General features: G+C 44.5%; 1 protein-coding gene across 10 annotated transcripts in view; it reads right to left on the reverse strand.

Annotated features, from left to right (window-relative positions):
• The window catches only part of AAK1 (AP2 associated kinase 1), a 498,991-nt gene that overhangs the window by 335,494 nt on the left and 140,485 nt on the right, over nucleotides 1-23,012 (reverse strand). For all 10 annotated transcript variants that reach the window (XM_069618901.1, XM_069618899.1, XM_069618897.1 and 7 more), the window contains exon 6: nucleotides 23-144. In XM_069618901.1, coding sequence (XP_069475002.1) covers nucleotides 23-144 — 122 coding nt within the window. The remainder of the gene's footprint in view (nucleotides 1-22; nucleotides 145-23,012) is intronic.

Here is a 23,012-nt window from a genome sequence, read left to right on the forward strand (position 1 = left end):
ACTGGGAATTTTGCGTACTTACTTCTTGATTTCCTCTTCAACCGCATTGACACCTTCGGCCTGAGGGTTCTGAAACTTGTTGGTAGCGCTGCCAAAATCACAGAGCACATAGTGACCACGGTCATGGAGCAGAATATTTTCAACCTAAAATAAGTAGCGGATTGTATTGGTTTTGCTGTAAAATCATACATTTAAATAGTCTCAACAGAACAAATGTAATGCAATCATGAAGATTTGGCAAGCAGCAAAAACGAGCATTGACAAAGCCTAAAAGCTTCTTAGAATGACATGTGCAGCCAAAACCATCCTTTGCCTAAATGCAGCTACACATTTCCACAGGTATTCTTCTGCCAGGGACTCTGCAGCAATTGTATGCCAGTGTACTGCCATTACATTACGAAATACAGTCGCTGTATGCCAGGCACAAGCTCATATGCTAGGATAAAACTTGAAACTCCCCACCGCGTTCTTGCCCTTTGCTATAAGTGGGGGGTACCACGAGGCAGAGGCACCATGAGAGGTTTGCCTTGTATCTGTGCTTCTGGGAGACAAGAGACCATAGAGAAATAGGATGCTCAAAATAACGGTACACTCAGTACCCTTGCTCTACTGCTGCACATTAAGAGGCAGAACACCCCCACAAGCGTGGAGAGGTTTAAAATATGCACATTGTTTAGGTGTGCCCATGTGAGCGATTGCTACATCGACCTAATTGTCTAACAGTACACGATTTACCTGGGTTGGATTCAGAGCGGATCCCCCTGAGCTCACTTTTGAGCTTCCAACACAAAGGCTTCACTGAATTTGCTTTGAACCCGGCAGTCCCCTTAAATCATTTGCTTTCCCTGATCACCATGTATCCCCACCAGCTCTCCATGACTGCCCCTTGCAGCCCTCTCCAGGCTATAGCATGGAATTGATGCTGATGTCATGGGTATCCCTCCTATAGAGTAATACATTCTATTCGAAAATGGAGGTGAGGGAGTGGTTCAATGGCACAGCACCTTTGGTTTAAATTGTAAAAAGTTGAAAACTATTATCAAAATGCCAGCCCACTCACAGCGACTCAGGGTCCCAATCAAGATGTCCAATCTCTCACGATGCCCTCTCTCATCATGAAGCCAGTCATCCCTTGTGTCCCCACAGCAGTACTACCGTTTTTGTTTGCTCAGCATTCAGTTGACCCACATTCAAGTAACTGTTTGACCCTCACTTTACTACTTATTTATTTTTAAACTTAAAATAACAGAGGCGCTACTTTGGCCCCCACAAAACATTCATCCAGTTTAACGTATCCAATTGAAATTTCTTGTTAGACCTGCATTTCAGCATTGGAGGACTCTTCGCTTAGATGACAAAGCAACACTAAAGAGCCCCAAAATGGAATTCTTCCCTAGCTTCAAAAGGTCCCCTCTACATTTTGCTGAACCCTTTGATTTTTCATTCCCTTCTTTTTCTCCATGCCAGGCTTAAGCTAGAGCCTCTCTGAAGGAGTGTTTTTTTTTGTGCTCAGTCTTAAGAGTCCTTAAGACTCCTAAAGTAGGGGTACCACAAAGATGCCCCATAGTGTCCCAGGGTGTATTTATCCTCCGTTATTCATGTGGGTAGGCTGGTGGAAGTGGCCCTTTATGCAAAATGGCCCAGTAAGATGGAACCATTTTTTTGTCTAGCTGGAGCCCCATTTGATCCACTCTTCCAGGTACCCAAGACAAAGGTCTTTGTCCTCATAATCCGATGGTGTGAAATGATGCGCAAGTGTGTGTTGGGGGAGAAGTGGTCATGTATGGCCAAAGGATGCTGGTCACCCTAAGATGGCGGCTGTAGCAGCCTGAACTAGCTCTGATTGATATATGCAGATGGCTACTTGGTCTTGCCGTTAGAACGCAAAGCAGCACAGCTGTAAGGTCCGATGCTCAAGGAAGGGGATGAAGCTCTGCACCAGCATCTTGAGCACTCCAGGGAATCAGAGTGTGCAGCACCGGTTCTCTAATAATAAAGTACAGAGTGTGGTGCTCCCTTCCTCCAATCCACCTAGGACAGCAGTATCAGCTCATCTGCCCCAGTGTCCCGTCTCCCTGTATGTGCTGGCGATACCTTCATTGCTGTCCCAGAAGCGACAGCCCCTTTGCTGCACTTGACCCAGTGCTCCTCTGTAGCGAAGGACCCCATTTTCCTCATCTGGGGACATCTAGCAAGTGCCCTGACTTCTTCTCCCCCCCCCCCCCCCAACTTGAAAGTTACAGGAGCTCGTGCTGCTCAGCCATATCACAGAACCTGCAATGCAAAGACTCTAAGTTTGCTGGCTCTTCTTGAGTGTGTTCGGGGGGCTGAATCTTCAATGATGCCAGGTGCCAAATCAATCCTTGGAATGCTACTCCTGGGTGAATGGATGTCATAGGAACATAGTGTTTCAGGTGAGCACCAACTGAAACTCCAAAGACCCGATACCTAATTCCTGCGCTGCTGGCTCAGACCCATTGCCAAGTTGGCAGTCTTCTCAGTGATCTGCTACTCTGTTCTGCACCGGTAAATCATCAATTAAACCTTTGGGGGTCTCTGGAGAAACATACATCTGGAAGATCATAGAAGCGCGTACTGTGCATGGACTGGCAATCAACTGTACTTCCTCAGGGATTGCTGGAGGACTTTGTCTTCATCATTGGGTCCCTTCTTCAGATCCAAGGGGAAGCCATCCTTCAGAAGTGACTAGAAGCCTTGGACTGCAATTGTTGGTACTTTTCGCCAAGGTGAAGCCTTTTCCTCAAGGAACACAGCTTTTCCACAAGTCTTTGTCCCTGTGACTTTCACTTAACTGTCTTTTGTTATGTTGCCTGAAAACAAAGGAAAAAACCCTACTTACCTTTTACAAGTTCTCTTTCCAGAACTGCCAAGAACTTTTAAAGTCTTTAAACTATTGTTAAATGATTTACACGTTGATCTTGTAAAGTTTTACTTACCTGCAACAAGGATTCTTCACTTTTACCATATCTACATAAAAGGTTATATTTGTCTAAGACTATACTGGAAGGACAATATTTTATTTTGTATCTATTAAAAGTGTTTACTGCACCTCTTGACCACACCTGATCCTGTCCTGAGTTAGTCCTGGGCTGCGTTGCCACCCTACTCCTTGAAAAGCCTGATATACTTGAAGAAAACCCTGCAACCAAGTGAGGTGGATGTAGCTTGGCCCGAAAACAGTGCCTAAGGAAAGTCTTCTTAACATACACCATTACCATTTAAAGATTGGAACAGCTAAGCACAATAATTTTTAACAAACAAAAATTCAATTAATGAAGACTAGCCACATGCCATGAAAGTCATAAATCATAAACATGATTAAGAATTATATTAAACATATTATTGCACACATACAGAAGGCTACAATTTAACTCCTAAAATATCATAGGAGCATCAGAATAGCTGTGTCTTAGAGATGTGAATTCTTCCCTATGAAGAGTAAATCCAGTCTGTAATGTGTTGGCCAATGCCCCTCTTCAGTTCTGGTATCCACGACAAAGCAATTTTCTATTTTGCCACATGTGTCAGTAAGTTGTGCAGAATGCTGCTGCTTGTGTAATTCATAATTTTCCTTGATTTCAGAGTATCCCTCTTTAATCAGTGTTCTTATCCTATGTCGATCACCTGTCACACCCAAAGCTGGTGAAGGAAAAAGGGGAGAATTCCCCACAGCCGTAGGCTCTGTATACTCAAGACTAATCCGAGAATCTTCGCTGCAAAACTGCATGACAATACATCCCCAATAAATCGTATGTGTGGGTGTTGCAGACACAGTACACCATAGAAGGGTCTGCAATCTTTGGGTGTGAAGATGTTTTGGACTACAAATCCCACCACCCCGTTCCAACATAGTCAATGGTGAGGGATCATGGCGGTCATAGCAACAATAGCTTACCCTCTCTCTTTGTTGTTTTTATCAACAGTCACACCGTAAAAAGCAGATGCTTTTTCCCTGTCAACAGGAGTTGGAATCATCTTCAACTGATGCAATTGTTGTACGTTTTGTTTTATTGTAAAAAGTGTAGAGTGACAATACTCCTGAAGAAAGTTCCAAAAATAGTAGATGAGAACTGAAACATGTCGAGTTCATCAAATTGGTTAAAAAGTTATGCAAACGGATACAAATCCTAATAAAGGACGGAAACTACACTGAGATGTCTAACAAAATCTCAGTAGTAGGTAACAGTTCGATCCACCTGGATAACTACCTGTTGAATAAGGCCTTGTCTTTGTCACCACGGAATTGTATTTTTTTATGCAGTGTTTTATTTCATGTTTTTGAAATATTGAATTTTATATGAATTATTGAATAAAATAACCGTGTGTATTGAGAAATAGCATTCATTTGATGTTTGTGACTGTTGATAACAGCTAACTACCTCTTGTTTATATAAAGTGTAAATCTACATTCACATTTGTGCAAGTGTAGAGAATGTATTTGAAAATACAATACAAATCACAGGTAAGTACTAAAATTGTAGTATTTGGCGTATAACTCACTATACCGAAACTGAGTGTAGGAAAAACATCCCAGGGCAGGCTGGTTCCCCAAAGTTGGAACAGTATCAGGCGAGTAGAAAATTCCCATAGACGTTATCAGGAAAAGCTGCGCATTTGGTGGCAAACGAGGACCTGAGGAGTCCCCTCTGAAGAGATTGGTTCAAACCCTGAAACCTCAGAAAATACAGCACAGCAGGTACACCCCCAACTCAAACTAATGGGAACAATGTGGTTCAGACTTGCCTGTGAAAAGTTGCAAATCCAAACCACAGGGAGCCACCCCCGCCCCCCAAGGGTGTGGTTTCAAATAAACCACTGTCCCAGGGCTCCGAGGTAAGTACTCAAAGTATTTGCTCCCAGAAAGACTGTTCGTAAAAGGAGAAAGAAAACCGAGTACAAGCCTTCTTTACCCTATGCACTTAGCATGCTGAGACTTCCCAGGAACTGGAACCCTAGCACAATGACTATCGCAATGATAGAAATTACTAATAAACAAACAGCCTTCCCACCAGGGAGTTCATTAATCCAGAAGTAAAGGCAACAGTGTGGAAAGCTCTAGTATGGGAAGGGAAACCAGCAAAGCAGGATCCGGCGACTCTGAGGACAAGGAAAGGATGCCCCGCTAGAGAAGATGGTTCTACAATGAAGACGATGCTAGAGAGGACCCCGGATGGTGAAGATCATGTGGGGTGTGGAGTCTCAGCACCTTCCCAGGTAGCTATAACTCCCAGCAAAAAGGCAGGACGACCTCAATGGTAAAATGGATGGACTATGGCAGAATGGTCCATAGATAATCACATGGAAAGTTTGGACCAGCACACAAGTGGAATCAGCAGAAAGATGGAGGTGGCCCAGGGTTGACGTCCAGAAGCAGAAAACCCAAAACTGAGATCAACCCAGGTTACATCATTCAGCCAGTAAGGCCAAATCTAGTCCCTAGAAGGCAGAACTGGTTAATAATCCTTGAGCAGTTTAGTAAACCTGCCCTTCCAAAAATTCCAGTAACAAGCAAGCTCAGGTACAGGGTTTCCCATTAATACCATCATTCACAGAACCCGACCAATGCCAGCCCACCAAGCACATTAGGGAATTAGGGACAAAAGATTAGGAGGGAGACCATCTAGTTGGCCCCTGAATCTGTCACCTAACCCAGACTACCCTCTCAGGGTGCAATATGTCAGCCCAAGGAGGTAGGCTGGCCAAAACCTGTAAAAATTAATATGGAGGCTGATATTCTGGGCTTACAAAGAGCCTACATGTGCTAAATGCCATTTTAGGCCTACCCCACCCCCCCTAATGTGCCCCGAATAAAGGAAGACCCTAAAACAAAATGGCAGAGAGCAGGACATAGAAAACACATTGCTATTTTACCATGGCTACCAAAAACATGCATTAGGCTATCAATGCAGTAAAATTAATCTTGGCCAAAACTAAATAAAAAGGTGCCACCAGTTTACTCCCTAAACCCAATGTAGGGTGATGTAATCGCCCTATGGAACACATGGTGTTTATGCAGCACCTGTGGGACTTGTGTCTTATGGGGAACCCAGGACCACATACTAAAGAAGAGCCAAAAAATGTTGTAATGGCAGTGGGGACTTAAGTAGATGTCCTATTTACCACTGAAAAATAGGTTAGTGCCCCAAAAATAAAAATACAGAGCAAGCAAAAAGTAAAACGGACTCTAGAATTCTCAAAAATTGAAGTAATAAAAAGAAACTGGTGGTTTTCCAAAGTGCTTCACAATCCGGAATTGCGCCCCAATTACAACTGGTTTAAAAAGGTATGGTGCAAACCTGTACATCTCTCCAAGAAAACTATGCCTTAATATGTAAATGTGTAACACCTCTCAAGGTGTTCCATGCCTCATAATGAAATGCCTATTTAAGGCTGCGTTCTCTAGTAACCACCATGCATTTTAATTTGATCATACTGATCTTCAATTTCCATTATATGATATGTCAGTTATAATGTGCCTGTACACAAGTGTTTCTAGGCGCGACAAGACAAGGAAGAGAAGATATAACATACAATAACGCAAAGAGCAGAGTGGGATGAAGAGGGGAAGTGCCAGGGGGACGGAAGGGTGAAGCGCAATCAGGGCAGCATTGCTCTTGAGTAAGTGCAGCAAGAGCAGAGCAGCTTTGGGTAAGTGCAATAGGCAGGGGACAGTAGGGTTCCAGTTACAGTCCCTTAGTGTGTGGAAGACCCTGCGGCAGTGCAGGGGCCACTGGTGATGGAGGAGCCTGGTACCCAGTGAGACTCTGATGGTAGCCAGGCAACCAGTCAGTGCAGCTGACGGGTAGGTCAGCAGGGGAGCGAACGAGAGAGAGAAAGCAGAGGCGAAAAGGCAGGGTCTTGAGCTGCTTGCAGAACTCAGGTGGTCCGGTTCAAGTTTAAGAGAGGCAGAGAGGCCATTCCAGAGGGAGGCACCTGCAGAGGAGAGAGGTCGATCTCCCACTCTCCACATGAATAAGCGGCTGCCCTGAAAGAGTTGGAGGTGGCTGAGTGAAGGGCTTGAGATGGAAGGTGTTTAGGAAGAGAGAGTTGGGTTTAGTGCAGGCCCGTGTACAGACAGTACAAAACTCCACTCTTAGTATAAGGCTGTAATACCAGGCATTTGGAAGCATAGGCAGAACAGCCAGGCTTATCTTAGGAAGGAGAGAGGGCTGTAGGAAAGTACAAAGAACCTGTAGCATACAAATGGTTAAAAAGAAACTCTTACACCCATAAGTATTACAAAAAAAATAATTAAGGTTTTATTATAAATACAAGCAGGCCAAGGTAAATCTTGGGGTGTTAAGTACTTGGTGATAGAATCATAAACACAGTATAAAAACACAACACAATGCTGAAGGTACACAGACCAACGCATACACCTTGTTCTGAATAACTAACAGTAATTCTAGGTAAGCCAGTACCAATTATACATATTTAGAATAGGACACACCTATTCAGGGGGGAGTAAAACCACAAGTTACCTTTAGATTACTTTCAGTAATTCAAGGGAGTAGACCCTGTCAGTCATGCAGTGAAACTCAGTTAGGAAATCCATGTTAACCAGATACTTTTCTGAACAGTAGAACACAAATTCATGGAACAGTATGAACCTATAACTACATTCAGGAAAACCCTTGGTTATACTAGGTGAGTAAGACCTAATGGTGTAATAAACTATTACAGTTGCTTTTCAGATCAGTGGAACACAGACTTACCCGACGGCTTTAAGATCACCTCCAAGCCTCGACCTCACTGGGCTGGCGGTGATATTGCCTTAATCGTCCCTGAATCGATTCCTTGTTCCATCCTACCCACTCAGCTCTATTCTTCCTTTGAGAGCCTAGTTTGCAAATTGGTCATCTCTCCCTCCTCCACCCTGACCATTGCTACCATCTACCGGTGTCCAGGCGCTTCCTCCGTTACTTAGAGTGGGCCGATTTCGGTTTCTCCTTACTCTCCATCACCTCTAACTTGCTAACCTTGGGTGACTTTAGCATCCATTTAGACTCCTCATCCACCCTCTTCATTGACCTCTGCACCTCCCTATTTCCCTGCATTCTTCCTTCTGGTCCAAACCACTCTCCCGGACACACGCTGGATGCCATCATCCATTCCGGCCTCCCTCTCGCTCTCATCTCCTCTGGTCACTCCTCTCTCTTGGTCTGACCACACTCTACTCTCCTCCCAACCTCGTGCACAAACATCCGTCGATTAAACTATTGTCAGCTGCTGCCTTCACTTCCACCTTCATTCCTCCTTATTCACCCAACTCAGACTCTACCTCTGAATCTGCTCTCAACAACTTCTGCCTTTCCATTCCATTACCAGCACCCTTGACATCCTTGCCCCAGTCATGAGGATCCTCCACAAACCTGATTCCATGCTTTAACACCTGATACGACTCTGAACTTGCAGACCAAAAACTTAAGTGCAGGGCTAGAGAATGGAAGTGGAAAACTTCAGATTCACCCTCTGACAAACTGGCCTGCTCCAAAGGCATTACAGACTATCCATGCCAAAAAAAGGGTCCACATTCAGGCACAAGCAGCTGGCGCATCCAACATCATGGCTGTACTTCAAAATCTGTAGGGAACTTGCTGACCCGCCCGCAGTATCCTCTGTCCCTACTCCTTCCCAGAACCTTTGCACTGCACTTGCCACTCACTTCAACTCCAAACCCCAGGACACACTGAACAGCCTTGTCACGCACTCTTCCAACCCATCCCTCCCCACCACCCTTGTCTCCACTGGCCACTTACCCTCCTCCTTTTCCTCCTTTGCCTCTGTCTCTCCGGAAGAACTCACCAGATTGCTGAACTCCATGAAGGTCTCTTCTAAACAGGTTGCCCCATGCTCATCCAGAACCACGAAGGACAACATTTCCTCTCGCTGACCTTTGTAACCACTCATTTGCTACTGGTTCTTTTCCATCCTCCCTCAAGCAATCCCTTGTGCACCCACTCCTTAAGCAACCATCAGCAGACCCTACCTGTCCGGCCAACTATCGCCTCATCTCCATCACCCCTTTCCTGGGTAAACTGCTGGAGAAGTTGGCCCTCCCCCAAAACTCTCACACTGAACTTGTTGGTGGCCTTCACAACAATCAGTCTGGAATCCCAGCAGCCAGAGACACACAAACTGCCCTTCTGAACACCCGTGAAGAACTGCTCACATCCCTTGACTCAAACACCCCATACTGTCCTCGTCCTCCTTGATCTCTCTTCTGCATTTGACAAAGTTAACCGCTACATCCTCATAAAAAGTCTCCATGATACCCTTGGTATCTCGGAGTGGGCACTGGACTGGCTTACCTGCTTCCTAACTGACCGCTCTTCCATTGTCATACTGGGCACCTTCTCCTCCACCTGTGGCGTCACCCAGGGCTGTATTTTTTTTTTCTTGGCTCTAACATCCAACTGACTGCTGACACACCTCGCTTCCTCCTTCTCCCCCAACTTCCAGTGCTATGCGGACGACACACAGCTCTTCTTCAAACTTCCTACATACACCCTTGCACCCCCCTTCATCCCGACTGCCTCTCAGCCATCCAGGCCTGGTGTACTTCTAATGAACTTTGCCTCCATGCCAGAAAAAATGAGATCCTCCCTACTGGAACCCCGGAACCTGACTTCTTCCCCTCACTCTGGCCTTCTACCATGGGCTCCCCCCTGCTCCAGAAGCCAGAAACCTCAAATCTTCGACTCATCTCTCTCCTTCCTCAGGACATTGCTAAGAAGTCACTTCCAGCTTTTCATTCTGAAAGGAATTCTACCTTTTCTCACCTTCCCCCAGAGACTCAATGTTACTCGAGCTCTGGTTCTCTCTAGGCTTGACTACTGCAATAGCCTCCTCAATATTCCTTCGTCCACTCAGCGACCCCTCCAGCTAATCCAGGATATGGCAGTGAGACTTATCCTTGGCCTCAAGCCCAGTGACCACATCTCTCCCTACAAAGTCTTCCCTGGCTCCAGATCGCAGCACAGATTAAATTCAAAGCCCTCTGCATCATCCATAAGGCTGTCCGAGGCCAGGGACCACTCTACCTGCAACTCTTTCTGACCAAATACTCCCCTTCTAAACACCTGCATTCCTCTAGTACCAATTACTTGCACGTGAAGTAGTTTGCTAAACAGAAAGCAGGTGGCCGATCGCTTTCCTCAGCAGGCTCTCTTCTTTGGAACAGCCTCCCCCTCCCTCTTGAGCAGGACCTTATTAGGTTCTGGAAAAGTCAGATGATGATGAGATCCCCCTCACACTTCATATGCATCCTCAGGGCTCCGACCGCCCACATCTCATCATTCCAGCTGCTGTCTATCCTCTTTACTTGCCTCGGCTCACCCTCCAACACAAATAGCAAAAAGTGAAGCCAACAGCATGACTTTTGGGAAGAGGAGGATCCTTATATATACATATATACACTTTTAAGAATGGCAAAGCACATACAAAGTAAAGCAAGCACGTTTGTAACTGCTCATATTTCAGAGGGACAGTTATTAAACCAACGCTTTCACAAGTACTTTTATACACTTGTTACACTTTCTAGGCAAAAGGGCCAAACATTATTGCCCTTCCCTATTCTTGAAGCCTGAGTTTTCTCAGTGGCAGGAGGGGGTCACTAGTTCTGTAGTGTCCAACAGATAGGCCAGGATAGGTACAGATGTAGGAAAAGTCAGGGTCACGAGGAAAGCTGTTCAAACAAGCATTATATTTTAGAGTTGCAGAAAGGATCCAGGGACTTCAGAGAAGACACCCTAGAGGGATTCCAGCATTAGGCCTGGGTGACCTGGATGAGGGAACTCCCAATCACATGAAAAGCCCCAATGTTTCAAAGGAATCAAACAAGGCTTACAATAAGTAATACCTCAACCAACCCAGTAACTCAGTGGAGAAGCGCAGTTTGCAGATGGTCGTCTTCAGGATCTGCAGCCAAAAACCTGGTTGTTGAATTCCTTGTTGTGATGACTGAAGACACGACATTGGAAGGTAATTTGCAGCAGGGATCAACATGTGAGACGTCAGGAAAGAGTTTCTTGCTGGTTGCGTCTCTGTGGTTTTGGCGCCCTTTTTCAGGAGCAAGGATAAGGCTAAATATTGCTGGTCGGATTCTCGTCGCTAATCTGGTCCAGCACTCTGGTGAACGGACTTCAAGGATTCAAATCAAGTCTCTGGAGGTCCAGCAGACCACAGCTTCAGAGTGATTCAGAAGACCATGCACCGCACAACGGCTCGATGTCCCAGGGTATTGATGTATTGAAGCCCGGCAAGGTCGCAACACGTCATGGGAAGGCTCAAAATGCAGGTCTTCTTGAGTCCAGTGGAGCTCACCAGGCTCTGGCTCAGGGTCATTGTTTTCGGATACTCAGGTTGCTTGGAAGGAAGAGCAACAGCAGGCTCTAGTTATACAGAAGGCTCTCCGGTCGCTGGAAATCATCTCAGCCAGCTTTTCTTCATCTGCCTCTTGGGATTTGGCTTCAGTGGTCGACTACCTCTTCAGCTGCCACAATCGGAACTATATACAGGAACCCAGCCAATCAACACGCATGCAACATTCAAACCGGAGGGGATGGCAGTCCTTTCCGGACAGCCAACCTCCAAGTTAGAACTGGATCACAGCAGGCAGGCTGGAAGACAAATGACTGCAGAGTTTTGGACTTCTCCCTCGCTTCCTGCCTTCTAAGACACTGTGGAGCGTGGGTGGGCTTGCCCGAGGCTTCCTGTTGAATACAACCTTTACAAAAGGACTTTCCCACCCTGGGGTACCCCCCAGGGTGGGAAAGGAGGCAAGGACCAAGAAAGGACAAGTAACCAAAAAAATGGCAAAAAAAAAAAAAAAGACAGGGGCCTTTTTGGTAAAATGGGCACCCATTGGTGAGTTACTGCAGCTGTTTAAAACAGCCTGAGAGTAAGCTGCACCGAATTAGTAAACAAGGTTCACTGTCACCAGCTATTTAGGTTAAGCTGGTCTCTGGAACAGAAATGTTACAGTGTATCCCCTTTCTCATTACCACTGTATCTCCCCAGCCCCCCACATAAGGTGGGGTGTGCTGGTTTCACCAAATTCAATGTAGAGAGGATATCAATATCCTTTCTACCCTTGGGAACAGTAGTTCTCACAAGTTAAGCCTGAGAAAATAATAAGGGAAACCAAAAGGGGAAACCCAGCCACACTGCACAGAAAGTGCAGTGTGCTGCAACAATAAAATGTAGATGCCAAAAAGTTGTCAAAAAGGATCAAATCAAAACAACACTATGGAGACTCTTAAAAATGCCACCCATAAAAAGAGTAAATGAAAGGGTGGAAAAAGGCTCCCACTCACTGAGGTATAAGGACAAATAATGCAAAAGTCCAGCAAAAAGGTTCTGGGGGTCTCACAAGTGAGGGAGATTTAGCACTAAAAATGAACACCTTACCTAACAACGTCTATCTGGCAAACCTAATCAAATCACCTCCTACCAACAACTCGTAAATACGAAGTTATCCGTGGATGTCATCAGTCCTACTAAAAGAATCTCCAAGAACTTTAACCGGTTCAATGAATTGCTTTTTCGGAACCGATTTATAAAAATGAACCACAACTGTGCAGTGGCCCCCACTAGACTGCAGCTTAAAGGCCAGGAAATGGACATAAACTGCAGCATTCTCAGTCACACCAATTCCTGATCGAAAAAGACACCAAAATACATACACCCCTACATAGAGCTCCAGCCCTTCTCATTTCGTGAAGCTGGTTTATAAAATGGCACAAGCATCGAGGTTCGCTTGAGTAAGCGACCAGGGTACTTGAAGCAGTAGAACATATTGCTTTGATAGAAGAAGCTCAATGACTATACTCAATTAGAAAGGTCGTTGGCACACACCCCTCAACTCTAGATACTTTGTGTGCCCTGTAGACGCCAAGATATTCCAAAGATACCTAATTTGCCAGAGGCAGAAATAGAGATAATAGGGTTGGGACAAAAACATGGTTCAGAGAGGGCAAGCATTGTTATCACCCCAGGACAAAGTGCTGCCATCACATATACCACTGGTGTCTCTAGATGTGTTCAGGTCTCCAGTTGGAACTGTATAGACAAGTACTTCTAGACTTACTATGAGCACCCCTAAAAACTGTGTCCAATCAAACCATTAAGTAGGGAGGAGGGGTAAAGGGAAGACTGGTAACAGGAAGGAGTAGGTTGTTCGGGTGAGATCAGAGTATATTTAGTTGACAGAATAAGAGACCAGCAGGAAGGATGGTGGTGTTGGGACAAATTCCCAGGTATGCCAGAGGGTCACTAGGAGTTCGCTGACTCTCAGAAGGCCCAACACCTTCCGCAGGACAAACGGAGGACTCAGTCAACAGTAAGTTCAAACTTCGGTTTATTACAGGCAAAGCCAACAGGGATCAGTGCAGGGACAGAAGAAATCCATGGACATCTCAACTTCTCTTGGCTCGCAGGCCAGTTTTGCACCCTAATGACATCAGTGTGACATTACAATCTAGGCCCTTCTCCAGAAAACCTATTGGACCACTGGATTGGCCATCAGGAGCCTAATAACCTATATGGTGTATATGTGTTATTCTACTGGCTCTCCCATGTCAGGTGGCTGGCCTGGTCCATCCCCAAGTTACGATCTATAGCAATGTTGCAGTGTGAGGGTCTTGCCCATTGCTACCCTCCACCAAGATACTAAACTGATTCGCAAGAGTGGACGTCCCCAGACCTGGGATCTCTGCGGAAGGTTCTCAGCTCTCGGTGTACCATTTCACGGTAATAAGAATGACTATGTGTCTGCATTGTAACTTTTGTGTACCACCATAGGCTATGAGAGTGTTCGTTCGCTCCGCGCAACACTGGTCTCACATTGCAACATCTTTATTGTGGTCCTGTGTCTGGTAGCATGAGATCAGCTCTCTTCCAGCACTGGTCACTGTTCATTGTCTGCATCGGCCGGGTCACACGTTCGGAGACCATGATTTGGAGCTGTGCAGCTCTGAATTATGAGGAATTATTCGTATATATTGCAGCTGGTGCTACTGTCGTTCAGGAAACGGAATGACATCCGTATCTTGTGGCCTTGGCAGTGGGCCCTGTCCCACACATTTTGCTTTCTGATCAGCTCTTGCTGAGAGGCCTGTGGCCTGCTGTTTTCCTAAACCATATTGCGGCGGATACAATGTGTGTGCCATTCTATATTCTACATAGGTTGGTAACACTTGGTTCTGTCAGGTCCCATAGCTGCTCCTGCAGTTCCATGAGGTTATTTGCATATAAGCATCTGCAAGCTTTGGGCAGTATCTCTTACTTCTTGCGGTTTCAGCGGTGCTGCGATTAGCTCATGGCAAAATAATAAAAGCAATGACAGTATGTGTATGTATCGGTCATCTATCTATAGAACTGTACGCTTGTGTTCTTCGTGTATTTGAGTGCGCGTTTGTGTCCCGCAGTGCGGATGGCACATGTGCTTCTTGTCCAACGCTGCCAAGTCGTGGTGTCTTCAACGACGTCAGCAACATGGCTTCTTGGCGCTTTTGTTGATACTGTCCATTGAGGTGTCTTTGGTTGCAACCTGGGGCCCGTCGCCCATTCTGGGGTAGATTTGCACCATGCCTGGCCTGTAGGGCTGGCTCAGAGGGTACCTCTCAACATATTTGTCAACCATAGGCCCGTTGGGAATTCGTCCGAAATAGAATGGGTGATTGCAATTTTCCTGGTCTTCTTCTGCGTCATGTATTTCATAGGAGGGGATGAGACTTGCTGCCCCATCCCTCTTCAATGGAATGTATTGTGGTGGCTACATTTGGAGCAGGTGAGACGTGAGTGCAGGTAGTACTGCATTGTGAGGATGTGTGAAAAAGAGTGGCATGTAGTTTTAGAAGTGGAGGTGTAGAGAGTGAATTTGACTAGACTGTGCGAGTTAAAGGATGATGCTCGAGTAGAAAGGTGGGTGGTGTAGTTGTTTATGTGTGGAGGTGGGAGTGGTAGCGTAGAGGAGGGAGTTCTAGTATCAGGAAGAAAGTAGTAAAGTCAAATGATGGACACATGGCTTAGAAGAAGTAAGATTTTGGAGGGACAAAGGAAGGAGACAAAGGATCTCAAAATACAGATTAATGCACGGAAATGGTTAAAAATCATTGGTAAAGAAGGATGGAGTGACTTGTCCCTCCTTGCAAAAACCTGCAATGATTAGAGACCCACAGATTATTTCTTCTATTGAAGCAGATACAATGGAATCAGGCAGAATGTTTCCAGAGGACGTACTATCTTCCTAAAGGTTACCAATCCCAATATTTCTCAATACATAAAATTATGTTATGCACTTAATATTTTCCTCACTCCGGGGGGAATTTTTTTAGAATATGTATATGATTCAGACATAAAGGGGTCCTTCCAAATTCTTTACAAGGTTGCCAGGACTTAATATTCATATCAGTTAGCCTCTAGTGCAGAATGGGCGTATTTGGTCACAGGACCACACAAAGGAGTGAATTTTAAAATACAGTTATCAACTCTTGTGCCCACTTAAGCGGGTCATAAATTGTAGGCAAACACTTAAAGGACATTGTTATGGGTTTTTATTAAAATATTAAAGATAAGATCGATCTTGCTCTATTGGTAGAGGGTTACCCCAGCCTATATAATTAACTAAAAGTTGCTGGTCAGTCGACATGACGTCCACAATGAATATGTCCACAGTTCAAAACTAATTCTAACTGACCCACCCACTACTTAAACAAATTGTACTAGGAGAATATCTCCCCACTCCAGTATTCTCTTATGACAGTCTCTTCTTTGGTAAAAAGTTATCTTCAGTTAGATATGTTCAAATAGTCTTTGGCTACATTCTAGACAAGGTCTTGTAATTCTTCGGTTGGGCTTCCCCTCTTGGACAGTTCCCAAATTATTTTTTATTACGCTTTCTTGTGTTTTGATCCAAGCTTGTATGCCTTTGTTTCTTGTAACCCAGGCCTCTCTAGGGTGGGTATCCACTTGACACCCCCCCCTCTCCTGGAGTTGGTCAGTTAGTTTATCTCTCTTCTTATTTGGTTTACTTGACTTCACATTCATAAAGCTCTCCCTCTTTCCAGGGTGTTTGTACCATGTTCTTAATACCTCCTCTTTCAGGCATATTCGTTATTCCATTTACCATAGTCACACAGTTACGCTTAAGAGGCTTTGTTTTTAGTATCCAGTCATTTTCACAGGGATAAGTTTCTCCTGCTCCACAAAGATACCCAGGTGGCCTCCCAGTTATCTCTGTATCTGCAGGGAAGCGCTATTGGGAAGGAGGACTCTGACAACAATGGCTCATGGAACACACACGTGTATTCAAATAAAAGGAAAAATGTCTAACTGGTCCTATTAATATGAGGGAAATTCCCCACCTTCAAAATAAAAACTAAGAGTGTTCATCGTAGTCCAAAATAAAGAGCCTGGTGTCCCAATTCCTAAGTACTAACTGGCCCTAGCACTTTAGAAAACCCCATCTCAAAAGATAAGCAGAATTAAACCACAGCCTCTGCATGGGCCTCTGCCTGGCCCAGCTCTTGGAAAACATCTTAATCTAAAAGTTGTGTTAGGATATTCCTACACAGTGGCCGGTCCTCATGTATAGTTCTTAAACTAAAATATAAGTATATTTTAGTTCTTGCTTTCCCCCTTAATGGGGACAAAAAGACAATTCTTCTTGCTTTACATCATTCGCCGTTTACCACTGGTTAAATCCATCCAGGATCAATTCAGCTTTTAACAGTAGTAAAATTCCCTCAAGGATTACTGTTGCATTTATTCCACTTGATCCCACCTCTTTTGGCACTAGGACTCCACCAAAGTCCTTCAGCTTTGTGATAGTATTGTGGCCTTTCAATTCAAACACTTTTGCATTTTTCTTGGCTTCCCCAGCCTGGTTACAAATCACAAGTCTTCCTTTTACTCCCAGGTCCACAGGACAAGTCCATATCATTCTTACTTTCTGAAACTGAACACGGCTTCCCCAATCTTATGTGATGAATCTAATGGAGTCCTCAGTGATTCTCTGGTGTGGGACGGCAGCCGCTACCTGATCCTGACCCTGGGGGTGGCTATATGAGGGAGGATCAGATGGGAGGAGACAGTCTGCTGTGAAATGTCATGGTTTCATTGGATGAGACATGGTATCCCACATTTGCCATGAAGAAGAGCCCTTGATACCCAATACCCTAATGTGCTATTGCCATACATCCACACTGCCCATTCAGGAAAATAGAGAAACATTTTCCCAAAACCCTATAGGCCAAACATCCATCCCCACCACCCCCCGCCCCCCATTTAAAATGAAAATGTAAAAGCTCCAAGACTACCTTTTCTAGTTCTATTTATCCACCATATAGAACTGGCTCATCATTCAGAACTGTTGAAAGTGATTTTACAAGTAATCTGCAGCATCATCATCAAATGCACCCTTTTTCCCATAATCATCCAAATACTGGGACGAGGAAGAAGGAAAGAACAATGCAGAGCAGAAGGAACCTCAAGCTCAATGAGAGTTTTAGTTTTTGGAATGCACCTGTGTGCGGAACATTGAAAGATCAAAAGCAAACTCTTAGAGGCTGCTGCTCTTTGGGAGTAGTCGTCTCACCTCTGCTCGAGGCTTGGTGAGCTTGGAAGCAAGAATCGGTGAAGCAAAGCAGTTCAGCAGAGAAATGCTTAGAGGAGAGGATGCGCTACAGACACCAGGAGAAGACTCCTGGCCATTCGGCAACCAAAGGAACAGTGCTTTGTAGCGGAGCGGGTGGACTTGTTTCCCTTGCTCCCTCCCCCTCACCATCGTCATATTGGAACAGCAGGAGAAGATCCTTATATGGGACCCCATGTAATCTCCCTATACCGCATCAAGTGTACGAGAGACTAGATGCACTAAGAAAACCATACTGAATGTACCCTCGTACTGAAAGAGTGGAATGATGTCAGCACGCACTATTGAACATCATGGAGCTCCAAGTAAGATCTGATGAGTGATGTCATGAAGCAGATATACAAAAACATTGAAACGGTACAAAAATACTTCATAGTGATGATGTAACTGAAGCAATAAAAGAAATCTGTATAAAATGAGAAAGTAATCATATATGCAAAGAAGACAAAGTAACTTGCTGACCAATAAGGGTAAATACGCAGTAACAAAAGATAGATGAGACATATAGAAGCTTGCTATAGAGGAAAATATAACGTAGCTAGGAAGGACATAATGGGAAAAAGGATGCTGGCTCGTGTGAAGACTCAATCCAGCTATCTCAGAGAAAGATCAGGGTTGCAGATCCAGGAGATGTTGGAGACACAGGCCTGTGTGCAAAATGAAGGAATCTATGTTGGCCTGGGATCAAGGATGCCATTTTAAGGAATAATTGCAAGGCACGAGGGGAGGCGGGTGGATAAGCCATGTACACGAGACATATTTCTCTTAGATTAAAGAAAAACACATCTGCAAGAGCCAAGTATTGGATAATTAAAAGTGTATACAATCTATACAAGATGGAGTGAGCAAGCCTCTATAGGCCAAGAGGAGCAAGAACGCTCAGTATAATTTAATCAAATAGCAGTAAATAAGAGGTCGAAATAGACAAATTTGCTGTCTCCTCACACGTGATTCAGAAGTTGAAAACAGGGGCTATTCATTAAGCTTCGGATGAGGATAGTTATGTGCTATACTCCCTTAAATGCCCCAAAACATAGAGCAGGCTACAAGGTTGACTACAAACGTGAAACTTCTCGTTTCGCTCACATGCTGCTAACATGCCGAAAGTCCAAGGTTGGGTGAGAATGCCAACCAAACAGAGGGTCTATGGGGTAACCTGCTACAATGTTGCATAGACCAATCCCCTGCCATTTTCTCTGCTAAAATCAGTAGTATAATTGTTTAGAGTTAGTATGAGGCGTGCCTTACAGCTGAGGCAGCCAATGATCTACTAACCCATAGGTACAATTGTTCTGTTAACCAATTCCTTCCTTCAATAGGGTTTACAGTTTGCCGCATAGGATGATGCCATAGATGACGCATATTGGGGTATAAACTTGCATAATCAAGTTTGTGTGAGAGTGTGCGAGCATCAGTCCGATGTCTGCCGGTTTGCCCTGCTTTATTGAATTAAGAATAAAGTAGTTTGCCATATTCTTGGAGTCTGTCCGGTTATTTGGTCTGAGATCTTTATTAGTAATCCCATCTAGCACAAGAGACGCTTCGAGGTGCTAGAGCTCATTTTGGTATCAGTGTGGATGGGTCGGGTCTAATCTACCTAGCCCTAGATCCATACCCCAGGTCGTTGGCCTGCTTCCGCCATTAGCCAGAAGACTGTAAAACAAGGAGGGCATCCTGCCACATATATTTTAGTATCCACATTTATTCATGCACATTTTTTGATTTTGTCATCACGTTCTTTAACAGAGGCTTTCATTAGTTTAGCTCATTTGCTATCACGACCAGGATGTCTTTAGGTCTACTGGTAACATCATGCAGATATAGTAACACTGTACTAAGTCAAAGTCACAAAACATTTATTATTTAGCTTGATTTTTTCATCATTTTACGGTTTGGCTTTTTCTTTTGTCATTAGACTTTTATCATACATCATAGAACACATAACTTTGTACAAAAACAGATACAAAAAGGTTACCATGCATGTTCAAATATCACACATATAGGTACCATTGCAGTGCAACATAAATAATCGCATACAAAACGTGTAGTCACATTTTTGCTTAGTATGAGAATGCTCAATGTCAGACTCCTCTCTCTTGAGCTCTGCGAGGTCAGAAACGCCGGACAGAAGGGCGACCAGAAGACAGCAGAGCTTCATGTGGAGTACGGCGCATAAGAAAACACGTGTAAGAAGATATGGTTGACAGGTCCCCTTGATGAAATTCCTGTGCGGTCCCTGTAGGTTCCCTGTGAACGGAAGGCGAACTAGTCAGTTGGGGTAGAGTTGATGCAGAGGGACTCGGGCTGAGCCATGGATGTAAGCAGAGCAACAAAAGTGGCAAAGGTAAGGGCAGGGACTATGTTGTAAATAATATGAATAAAAGTAACAGGATTTGTTGGGATTATGAAGAAAAGAAATAGATACCTCAATTTCTGGTACCAAAAGAGGGGTGAAGGGGTATGCAATAAAAAGACTCCAAGGATTCCTGAGGCAAGGCCGAAAAGAAGAGTGCATATCATACTCTAAGATGGAGTAAATTAGATGATACATTTTCCTAAAGGTAGTAAAGGAAGGCGTAAAATAAAGAAAATAATAAGAGGTTGGGTAAGTACAGACAGTCGAGATCGACTTGTCATTATGGGGGACACTCCTCTTCTACACTTATGCAGGACATTGCCAAGATATACAGCTAAGACTGGAGTATCAATCGGCATGCGTTCAAGGTACAAGGCATGGCCTCAAGAGGGTTCATTGTCCAAAAACAGTATTGTGACATATGACTTATTTGCATGCTCCATATAAGGGAAAGAAGTTACAGAAAAGGTTGGCCATTTCAGAATTATGGAAGATGTACCAGAGTGAGAAAGAAAATCCAGCCGAGAAAGAATGGATGTGTTGGAAAGGGGACAGCCCTGTCCCACCCCCCTAAGCGCTTTAGAGTGAAGCGAGAGACATTCGAAACACTGATGGGTCAGGGGGAAGGGGAGACTGTGAAAAGACCACCCCCTAATACAAAAGGGCCCCACCTCAATATAAAAAAATATAATCAACCCACATAGTGTAGCGCTGGGCAAGAGCAACATTGCTATTTTTGCATAGATGTTAGTAATTGTAGCAGCTGTACATGCATTAGGCCGAATTGCGAGACAAGGGAAATCTCCAGCATGCCCAGCCTCCCAGGAGAACAGTCCCCGACCCCCAACCACCACAACGTCTATTCATTGTCCTAACAGTGTTGCAAAGATGTGTTTTTACCCAAGAGGAATGTTCCCTAAAAGGCAGCGATCAGAGACCGGCGCCTGGTGTGCATGTTGTCTCACACTGGCCAAAGCATGACCCAGCCCATCCCCATGCAATATAGCCCATATAACTGACTGGGCCCCGAGACCCCAGAATGCCATGTCACCAAGTGCCCTTGGACCACCATCCCTAAAAGTAACAAGTCATAGATGTTCAACGAGCATGGACATTGTATGTCTTTGAAATACAACCAGGTGGTTTTTATTGTGAGGTGCTGGGAGGGATAAATTCTAGTTCAAAACGAGCGTGGAGACCTTGGAGCTGGATGGCACGGAAGGGATTGAGTGAGATGTGTGTGTGTGTGTGTGAAGGTCAGAGTGCCCGAGAGGCTCCTTTGAGCCAGCCCTAAAGTCTGTCAGATGAACACTATAATGACAACGTAGCAATGTGATAGGAGTATAGTTCATTTGTTCCTTGACCTTTGAGGTAAGGAAAAGAGGATCACTGCAGCACACACATGATGGAAGACGGACAGGCTGGGCTGGAACCAACGACCTGGCATCTCTTATGGAGCAGGCGGATCATGTATAGGCACAGACCAACCAGCCATGCAGGTTTCTACTGTATATGTTGCCTCATAAAAAACAATGTTTTTCTTTATAAGATTCTGCTTGTACTACTTTTTGGCATAACGTTCATGGCAGCAGAGTCTTTTGCTGTTGCGCTCATCTGTGAATGAGATTAAAACTGGTTATCCTTATAAGATCCACTTGGGGCCTTCTTCCCTTGAGGGTTGCATTCTCTCTGGTGTGAGCGTTCAGGGACTTGCCTTCAGATGCTAAGTCAGCTTAAAGCAGAGGACATAATGCCTTTGGCTCCCCTTTCCCCTTCTGCCAAAAAACTGTGCAGATACAGAGGAGCAGAGATTTTATCCCTTAAAAAGGAACTAAAAGCAGCAGCAGGGTACATTTATCCGACATAAAAGCCCCCCGCTTATGACAGTGAGGACAATACGGAAGAGGGTAAAAGCAGAGAATGTAAATATATCGACACGTGATGAAAGTAAACAGCGTGATGAGAGGGAGGATAGGCAAGATAGACAGATGGAGATAGAGGAAGAGGCAAGGAAACAAAGAAATAAAGGAAAAATCTAAGGGAGTAACAAATATTACTTAAATTGGACATTGATGGGGTTCCAGAAAGAGAAGAGCGAGCAAGGAAAGAAAAGGAAGAGAAAGCATATAAAGAAGAGAAGGAAAGAGAAGTAAATAAAAGGGAAGAACAAAGAGGGTACAAGGCAAGGCAAGAAAAGGAGAGGTTATTGGAGAAGAAACAAGGAGGTAGAAGCACAGATGGTGTAAAGAAGGCGAGAGGAAGATGATTTAAGGGATATGAAAGAGAAGAAGAAATTAACAGAAGTAGGGGACTAAAAGATGATGAGATAGAGCGTCTTCCATAGAGGCATAGCACCGATTGAAGCACAAGAACAATTTCAGCAAGAAAGAGGGTCACAACAGCGTTGCATGGGGATGCAAGCGATAACAGGAATACCAACATGGGCTGATGAGCGAGACAAAGAAAACGTAGGGAAAATAATTGGGGATTTATATAGGCAAGAAAGGGATAAATAAGGGTATAAAACCCAGGATAATATAGAAGGATCTCTATCGAGGGAAACAAGAGGAAGGTTGGATGATAACAGACCAGCACAGAACACCATCTTTCAGAAGATTAGATCTTGATGATATGGAAAAGGAGAATCGTAATACAAGTTGGGGCATAATGATGTCAGATGAGGTGTTAGGGAGAATTTTCAGTTTAGTGCTAAATTCCTCCCACCTTAGAGACCCCCAGCTCTATTTCTGACCTTTGGGACTTTGTACTTTTAATTCTATGTTTTCTGTGGTGTTTCCTTTTGTTGTGGAGTCTGACAAACTGCATAGGCATCATCTTTTACTTTGTGTCACACAGCACCTTCAGTGCAGTGACACAGGAATTCTTTCAGATTCCCCCCAAGGTTTAAATACTTTCTCTTGGATAAACTACTGTTTCCAAGAGCAGTGAAGTGAAATTGACTTTACTTACATTTAAACT

This window comes from Ambystoma mexicanum, chromosome 10 (assembly GCF_040938575.1).
Source record: "Ambystoma mexicanum isolate Mex_15411 chromosome 10, UKY_AmexF1_1, whole genome shotgun sequence".
In the NCBI taxonomy this organism is placed as follows: domain Eukaryota; kingdom Metazoa; phylum Chordata; class Amphibia; order Caudata; family Ambystomatidae; genus Ambystoma; species Ambystoma mexicanum.